General features: G+C 41.1%; 1 protein-coding gene and 1 non-coding gene across 2 annotated transcripts; one reads left to right on the top strand and one right to left on the bottom strand.

Moving 5' to 3' along the window:
• Window positions 1–3,165: 3,165 nt before the first annotated feature.
• On the bottom strand, window positions 3,166–3,272 carry LOC147926957 (small nucleolar RNA R71). Its single transcript, XR_015583065.1, has one exon. It is a non-coding gene; the product is annotated as a small nucleolar RNA R71 (small nucleolar RNA).
• Window positions 3,273–3,855: 583 nt separating this feature from the next.
• On the top strand, window positions 3,856–8,449 carry LOC104748648 (uncharacterized). The gene is made up of 7 exons (XM_087487249.1): window positions 3,856–4,188; window positions 4,276–4,771; window positions 4,895–5,034; window positions 5,093–5,313; window positions 5,416–7,085; window positions 7,173–7,452; window positions 7,951–8,449. Exons 1-7 carry the CDS (start codon window positions 3,856–3,858, stop codon window positions 8,447–8,449), a joined length of 3,639 nt encoding a protein of 1,212 aa, XP_087343375.1.
• The last annotated feature ends 759 nt before the right edge of the window (window positions 8,450–9,208 follow it).

Genomic DNA, 9,208 nt, shown 5'->3' with positions numbered 1-9,208 from the left:
CTTTCAAGGAAATAAAGGCTGCATTAATTTCAGCTCCAATAGTCCAAGCTCCAAACAGGAATCTTCCATTGGAGATTATGTGTGATGCTTTAGACTTTGCAGTAGGAGCAGTCCTAGGACAGAAAAAAGATAAGAGGCTGCATGTGATTCACTATGCAAGTAGAACCTTGGATGAAACTCAAGGAAGATATTCAACAACAGAGAAAGAGCCCGTATCATTGGTATTTTCCTTTGAAAAATTCAGAAGCTACTTAGTAGGGTCTAAGGTAATTGTGTACACTGATCATGCTGCTTTGAGGCACCTCTACTCAAAGAAGGATACAAAACCAAGGTTGTTGAGATGAATTTTGCATCTCCAAGAGTTTGACATAGAAATAGTTGATAAAAAGGGGTTAGAGAATGGAGTAGCTGATCACTTGTCCAGGATGAGGATAGAAGAGGAGATTCCAATTGATGATTCAATGCCTGAGGAGAAACTGATGCTGATTGGGACAACTCGCCCCACAACTCGACCCCCTACTCAAACAGGCACTCCGCCGAGTTGGTTTGGGTACTCGATCGAGCAGGATGAGATGGAATAGTGGATGGCACTTGAGAGTTGATGTTCATATATTTTACCATGTTTTCCCTTAGTTTATTCACATCTTTTGTATCTTTTTCTATCCATTTTCACCATTATTGTGTAGCTTTAGGATCAATCTTGCATTAGAGTGTAGTTGCATTGCATTTGCATCTTTTCATGCATAAACAGGTGATTTTGGAGCTTAAGGAGCATGGAAGCAGAGGAGAAGAGATGTGAAGCAGTCATGAGGAGGAAACAAGGGAGTTAAGGCTGAAGAACCAAGATCCGGAGTCCAGCTCGACCAAGCACTCGACCGAGTGGGAGATGGACTCGACCGAGTGGAGTTGCACCAGGGAAGCCAGCTCGATCGGTCACTCGACCGAGCACTGGTCGAGTTGACCGATCCGTGGACCACTTTGACTTTTCCCAATTTTAGGGCTTCCACCTTCCCCACTATATAAGGACTTGTACTGCAGCCACCAAAAAGATCTAGATTCTATTCCAGCTTTTCAGAAACCTAGTTTTTACCTTTTTAGGATTTATTCCTTTTGCTTTTTTATTTTTCCTTTTTTTTGAGATTTGGTACTTGTTTAAGAAAACTCATAAGATTCTTCAATATTGTTGGTTGAATAACTTTCTTAATATTGAGAATTTGAGTTTCATTCCTTCATCAATATTGTAGATCTTTGTTTTATCTTTTCAATAATTTCTGGGTTTATGATTTGTTTGATCATGACTTGTTGTGAGTAGTTATCTTAGGATCTTGAGGATGGGTTAGGATAGATTGATCTTGTGGTATATCTGATTTGATCAAGCTTGATTGTTGTAGATCTCTTCTAGGCTAGATGTTCTTAATGCTGATCCTATATCTGAGAGGGTAGGATCTGATCTTAAGCTTTTTAGCATCACACCAATGTTTAGAAAGCATAGATAAGGCTAGATCTAGAGCTTACCATTAGGCTGGCTAAGAGATTAGGGGTCTTGTTTGGTTTGAGATGTATTGCTTAATGCCTGCTTGTGTAGATTCTTTTCATTGTGAGAGCAAGTCTAGGATTGCATATGTTTGATTGTCTGTTGACCATGAGAGTGGGAGAGACTTGTCTTAGATTAATATGTCTAGAGGTCAGCTCATAGCATTGCTTGAGATTTGTTGATCAAGTTAGATTATCACAATGATTAGTTTACCCCATGAATCCATCCTCAGGAACCTTCTTTGTTTATTGAATTCTTAGTTTAAATATCATCGTTTGCTTGTTGTTTGATCTGATTTACCATTGCTCTGTTTTTCTTGTCCTGCTCTGTTTTCACGTTTTAGTCCCACTCGACCACCCACTCGACCTACACTCGGTCGAGTGCTGATCGAGCTGTTCCCCAGATTTCTTGTTTATGTTTTGTGTTTGTCTTATTTCATTCCTGTTTGATTTCCATTGCATTCACTTAGCATCTAGTTTATTACTTGTCTTGCATTAGTTCTTATCTAGTGTTTACAGTTTCTGTTTCTGTTCTTGCATCATTGCTTTTATAATCATCTTGTTTTATTTGCATTTACTTCCTAGTTCTTGTAGCTTATTTTCTGTTTTCATCATTATCATCATAGGATTGTTAGTGACAGACAATCATCATCATATTTGGCTTAACTTAGAATCATATGCACATCTTGATTGTTCACAAGCACTCAGACTGGATTGATACCTCTTATACTGCAACTGCATAAGGGGAATTGAAACACCCATCATCATTCCATATCATACACTTTCACACACATTCACCATTCACCACACAAAATATACATGTTTCAATTTGGCGCCGTTGCCTGTTTGAGTTTGTTTTTGTGACATTTAGGATCCATATTAGTCTAAGATTAAGTTCTTTTTTGCATTTGTGAAGTTTCTGCACTTGAATCTTGTGTTTGGGGTTGAAGTTCCATTTCAGGTACCACTCGACCAGTCACTCGACTACCACTCGACCGAGTGGAGATCGAGCCAGACCCCGGATCTCTGTTCGCCTCTTTTTCCAGTTGCCCTACCTTCCTACTAGAGCCTGTGCTCAGTCGCTTGCTCGGGAAAATTCGCTTGTGAAAGTTGATGCACACAAGGTCCAAAGGAAAGGATAATCTTGTTAAGCATAGTGACAGCATCAACAAGTTAACCAAGGGTGTGGGATCAAAGAAAAGGAGAGTTGTTCAGCAACAGCAAGAGGTTCCAGTAGCTATGGATCATCAGGATCAAGTTCAGAGACCAAGACATATTGGTGCTGGAGATGCACCTAACACTCACAACCAAAGAGCTGGCATTGTGCCACCAACAGTTGCCAACAATAACTTTGAGATCAAGAGTGGATTGATCTCAATGATTCAAGCAAATAAGTTTCATGGATTGCCTATGGAGGACCCCCTTGATCATCTTGATGAGTTTGACAGAATCTGTGGTCTTACCAAGATCAATGGAGTAAGTGAAGATGGTTTCAAGCTGAGGTTGTTCCCTTTCTCTCTTGGGGACAAAGCTCATTTGTGGGAGAAGACTCTGCCTACTGGTGCTATCACTACTTGGGACCAATGTAAGAAGGCTTTCTTGGCCAAATTCTTCTCCAATGCTAGGACTGCTAGATTGAGAAATGAGATCTCTGGATTTGCTCAAAGGAACAATGAAAGCTTTTGTGAAGCTTGGGAGAGATTCAAGGGTTATCAAACTCAGTGCCCTCATCATGGATTCAGTATGGAGTCATTGTTAAGCACACTTTATAGAGGAGTCCTTCCAAAGTTCAGGATGCTTCTTGAAACAGCTTCCAATGGGAACTTCCTCAACAAGCATGTGGATGAAGGCTGGGAATTGGTTGAGAATCTTGCTCAGTCAGATGGTAATTATAATGAAGATTATGATAGGACCATAAGGAGTTCCTCAACTGATCAAGAGGACAAGTACAAGAAGGATTTGAAGATGGTCAATGAGAAACTTGACAAGATACTCCTCAGCCTGTCCAAGTCTGTTCACTTCATTAGTGAAGAAGAAGCTCCAGTTCAAGAGGGGGAGAATGAGTTTGCTGAGCTTTGCTATATGCAAAACCAAGGTGGATTCAAGAGCTACAATCAAGGTGGTTTCAAGAACAACAACCTATCTTATAGGAGCACCAATGTGGCTAATCCACAAGACCAAGTCTACCCTCCTCAACAGCCTCAACAGCCTCAAGGGTTCCAAAACTATATTCCCAAACAACAGCAGCAGGTGTTCCAACCCCAGTTGTGTCCCCCACCAGGGTTTTAGACTAACCAAGGCCAGGAACAAGACCTTAGAGCTATGCTACAGCAGCTGTTGATTGGTCAAACCCAAGGGAAGATTGAGGAAGCCAATAGATTTGCTGAGTTGAACAGGAGGATAACAGATCTTTACAGTGACCTAAATGGAAAGTTTGATACACTTACTTCAAGGATTACAACACTGGAGGATCAACAAACTTCTGCCTCTAAGCAAGAGAACAACAAGGGAAAAGCTATTGTGCAATCTATAGAAAGTGCCCATGCCATTAATTTGCGCAGTGGAAGAGTTTTACAGGACAAAAAGGGAGCTTTACAAAACACTGAGGACAGTGTGGAACAAGAGGGGGAGGAATTTCAAGAAGAAGAGAATCAGGTCAAAAACAGTGTTGAACTCGACGGGCCACTCGACCAGGCACTCGACCGAGTGCATAATCGAGTGCCTGATCGAGCAGCTGCTCAGGAAACATCTAAGCCAGCTACCTCCAAGGAAAAGGAAGCTAGGTCCATTCCCCCTCCTTACAAGCCTCCTTTGCCCTTCCCAGGAAGGTTTAAGAAGCAAATGGTTGACAAGTATAAAGCATTGTTTGACAAACAAGTTAGAGAGATTGAGCTTAGGATGCCCTTGATTGATGCTTTTGTGATGATTCCTCCTTACCAGAAGTTCTTGAAAGATGTTGTGATGGAAAGAATCAAAGAAGTTCAGGGGATGGTGCATCTTAGCCATGAGTGTAGTGCCATAATCCAAAAGCAAGTGAACCCTCAAAAGTTGAGAGATCCAGGCTCCTTCACTATACCTTGCTCAATAGGACCTTTGACTTTCAACAGATGCCTTTGTGATTTGGGAGCCTCAGTGAGCCTCATGCCTTTGACAGTTGCAAAGAGACTTGGATTTACAAGGTATAAACCATGCAATATATCTTTGATCTTGGCTGATAGATCAATAAGACTACCACATGGTGTTTTGGAAGATCTACCTGTTAGAATTGGAGCAGTAGAAGTCCCAACAGACTTTGTAGTCTTGGAAATGGATGAGGAGCCAAAAGATCCTTTGATTTTGGGAAGACCTTTCCTTGCAACAGCAGGAGCAATAATAGATGTGAGAGAAGGGAAGATTGATCTCAACTTAGGAGATGACCTAAAAATGACATTTGACATTCTTGAAACTATGAAGAAACCAACAATTGAAGGACAAGTCTTTTGGATTGAGGAGACCCGAAGGGTGAGCTTCTGGCGGTTAGAAACTTCCCCCGGTCTTTGGCTTGAGCTGTATGAGGCAGAAACATTGCTCGGAGTGTCGCAAGAGACTGGATAAGCTATCAGGAGAACTAATGGAAGAACTAGCAGAAGAAGATCATCTTAGGACTGCCTTGACCAAAAGTGGAGAGGAAGGGTTCATCCATAAAGAAACCAAGGTCTATGAAGAGATATTGGATTCATGTAAAGAATCAGACCATCCAGAGATTTTTGAGGGATTACCAGCACTGAGGGAGGAAGTTTGGTCAGTTCAAATAGCAAATACGGACAGCTCGACCACTAGCTCGACCAAGCACTCGACCGAGTGCATGACCCACTCGACCGAGTGCACTGCTGAATCTTCTAGGGATGACTGGTCCGAGCTGAAAGCACCAAAAGCAGAGCTAAAACCTCTTCCATCTGGGCTAAGGTACGTTTTCCTTGGTAAGAACTCTACTTATCCAGTAATAGTTAATGCTAAATTGAGTGAGAATGAACTTGACTTGCTAGTTGTTGAATTGAGGAAGTATAGAAAAGCTATTGGTTATACTTTAGATGACATTCAAGGACTTTCACCTAGCCTCTGCATGCATAGAATTCACCTTGAAAATGAATCTTATTCTAGTATTGAACCCCAAAGAAGGTTAAACCCCAACCTAAAGGAAGTAGTCAAAAAGGAGATCCTTAAGTTGCTAGATGCTGGTGTAATCTATCCTATTTCTGATAGTACTTGGGTTTCACCAGTCCATTGTGTCCCTAAAAAAGGAGGTATTACTGTGGTAAAGAATGATCAAGATGAGTTAATTCCTACAAGAACCATAACAGGACATAGAATGTGCATTGACTATAGAAAGCTTAATTCAGCCACTAGGAAAGATCATTTCCCTCTTCCTTTCATTGATCAAATGTTAGAAAGATTAGCTAATCACACTCACTACTGCTTTTTGGATGGATATTCTGGGTTTTTCCAAATTCCTATTCATCCCAATGACCAAGAAAAGACAACATTCACATGTCCATATGGTACTTTTGCTTATAGAAGGATGCCATTTGGATTATGTAATGCTCCAGCAACTTTTCAAAGATGCATGATGTCTATCTTTTCTGATCTCATTGAGGATGTTGTGGAAGTTTTTATGGATGATTTCTCTGTCTATGGAGACTCCTTTCCTTCTTGTCTTGCTAATCTATGCAGGGTTCTAAAGAGATGTGAGGAGACAAATCTTGTTTTGAACTGGGAAAAGTGTCACTTCATGGTTGAAGAAGGGATAGTTCTTGGCCATAAGATTTCAGAAAAAGGGATTGAGGTTGATAAGGCAAAGATTGAGGTCATGATTCAACTCCAACCACCAAAATCAGTCAAGGACATAAGAAGCTTTCTTGGGCATGCTGGGTTCTATAGGAGATTCATCAAGGACTTCTCAAAGATAGCTAGGCCATTGACAAGGTTGCTATGTAAGGAGACTGAGTTCAACTTTGATGAAGATTGCTTGAAGGCTTTCAAGGAGATCAAAGCTGCCTTGATTTCAGCTCCAATAGTCCAAGCTCCAAACTGGGATCTTCCATTTGAGATTATGTGTGATGCCTCAGACTTTGCAGTAGGAGCAGTCCTAGGTCAGAAAAAAGATAAGAGGCTGCATGTGATTCATTATGCAAGTAGAAACTTGGATGAGACTCAAGGAAGGTACTCAACAACAGAGAAAGAACTCTTAGCAGTGGTATTTGCCTTTGAAAAGTTCAGAAGTTACTTAGTAGGGTCCAAGGTGATTGTGTACACTGATCATGCTGCCTTGAGGCACATCTACTCAAAGAAAGACACCAAACCAAGGTTGTTGAGGTGGATTTTGCTTCTCCAAGAATTTGACATGGAAATAGTTGATAAGAAAGGGATAGAGAATGGAGTAGCTGATCATTTGTCAAGGATGAGAATAGAGGAGGATATTCCAATTGATGACTCAATGCCTGAGGAAAAACTGATGCAACTTGGAACAACCCGGCAGCCAGCTCGACCAGCCACTCGAGCACCCACTCGACCGAGTGAGTTTGGTGACCCGGTCGAGCAGGACGAAATGGAGGAGTGGATGGCACTTGAGAGTGAGGATCTGCCTTGGTATGCTGATATAGTCAACTACAAGGTGTGTGAAGAAATCCCAGCAGACATGGACCCCTATAGGAAGAAGAAACTCCTCAAGGACATCAATGAATACTATTGGGATGAACCTTACCTATACAAGAAGGGATCAGATGGATTGTTTAGGAGATGCATAGCAGAGAATGAAGTTGAAGGAGTGCTAGGACATTGCCATGATTCAGCTTATGGAGGCCATTTTGCAACTTTCAAGACTGCCCAAAAGGTTTTACAAGCTGGTCTATGGTGGCCCACATTGTTCAAAGACACTCACAAGTTCATCACAAAATGTGATGCTTGCCAAAGGATAGGAAACATCACAAGAAGGAATGAGATGCCTCAGAATCCAATTCTTGAAGTTGAGATATTTGATGTGTGGGGAATTGATTTCACGGGACCCTTTAATCCACCTTCAAATGGGAATGCCTACATCTTAGTAGCAGTAGACTATGTCTCCAAATGGGTGGAAGCCATTGCTAGTCCCACTAATGATCACAAGGTAGTTCTCAAACTTTTCAAGAACATAATCTTTCCAAGGTATGGAATCCCAAGAGTTGTGATAAGTGATGGAGGATCCCACTTCATCAATAAGATCTTTGAAGGAATGCTAAGGAAGTATGGAGTTAAGCACAAGGTGTCTACAGCCTATCACCCTCAGACAAGTGGGCAAGTTGAAGTGTGAAACAAACAGATCAAGGCCATTCTATCAAGAATAGTAGGAGTAACAAGGAAGGATTGGTCTAATAAACTTGATGAGACACGTTGGGCTTATAGAACAGCTTTTAAAACTCCTATAGGAAGAACCCCATACCAGCTTGTTTATGGAAAGTCTTGTCACCTCCCAGTTGAAGTTGAGTACAAGGCTCTATGGGCAATCAAACTCCTGAACTTAGATCTTGAGACAGCACAAGCTAAGAGAAGCCTTGATCTGCATGAACTTGAGGAAATCATATTGGAAGCTTATGAAAACTCCAAAATTTACAAGGAGAGGACTAAGGCCTTCCATGATAAGAAGATTATCATCAAGGACCTTAAGCCTGGAGACCAAGCTCTGCTTTACAATTCAAGACTCAAGTTGTTCCCTGGGAAGCTAAAAAGTAGATGGGGAGGCCCTTTTGAAATAAAAGAGATTTTGCCATATGGAGCTGTCACACTTCTCAACAAGGATGGTAGTGAGTTCACAGTAAATGGTCAGAGGATTAAGAAATATTTAGGACAGAAGGAGACACATGAGAAGTGCTCACTGCTTCTCAAAGATGCCCCTCAAGCCTGAAGAACCATAGAAGTCAAGCTTAGTGACTTTAAACAAGCTCACTAGGGAGGAAGTCCCTAAGGTATCTTTGTAAATATTGCCTTGGAATTTTAGTATTTTGATTTTTGCTTTAGTTTTTTCATGGATAGGCAAGCTAGGGAGTCTGAATAGAACAGGAAGGGACAGCTAACGGAGACTCGCAACCCAGCTCGACCCCCCCCCCCCCCCACTCGAACTGGCACTCGACCGAGTCAAGCTCGATTGGCATAGTCGAGCTGCCCCAAAGCCCTTCTCCAAGCCACCAGGAAGACCCCAACTACTCCTATGACAACATGCAAATGGATGTGGACAACTTCTTCCACAATCCCTAAGGTACCATCATCACCTTACCATTGTTTATATCATAGCATTTGATGTTGTGTTTTGTTTGTTTTTAAGTCTTGAATCCTCTTACAAATTTCTTTCACACAGAGGACTGTGTGATTTAAGTTTGGGGGAGGGTTCTAAATAGCATTTGATGTTGTGTTTTGTTTTCTTATTTCAAATTTTTATCATCATCATGTAGCACTTGCATTTCATCTAAGGCATAGAAAAACCATAAAAATTTGAAAATTTTTGCAAAAATCTTTATAAAAAGAGTGTTCATGTAGTTTGCATTGCATATTTAAAGTGATTTGTTTAGCATATAGGACTGTTTGCATTAGGGATTTATATTGAGTTTTTCCTTGTAAGCTTGTTTAATTCACTAGACTAGGATCAATGCCCAAGTTAATAGTACTT

This window comes from Camelina sativa, chromosome 15 (assembly GCF_030686135.1).
Source record: "Camelina sativa cultivar CO46 ecotype springtype chromosome 15, ASM3068613v1".
Lineage (NCBI taxonomy): Eukaryota > Viridiplantae > Streptophyta > Magnoliopsida > Brassicales > Brassicaceae > Camelina > Camelina sativa.
This window is presented reverse-complemented; position numbering and strand designations above follow the sequence as displayed.

Coding starts and splice junctions, on each gene's coding strand:
- LOC104748648 (XM_087487249.1), top strand. CDS start 3,856: ATGCTACAGCAGCTGTTGATTGGTCAAACCCAAGGGAAGATTGAGGAA. Junction 4,189..4,275: donor TTCAAGAAGAAGAGAATCAG/GTCAAAAACAGT, acceptor GCAGCTGCTCAG/GAAACATCTAAGCCAGCTAC. Junction 5,314..5,415: donor GCACTGAGGGAGGAAGTTTG/GTCAGTTCAAAT, acceptor TGAATCTTCTAG/GGATGACTGGTCCGAGCTGA.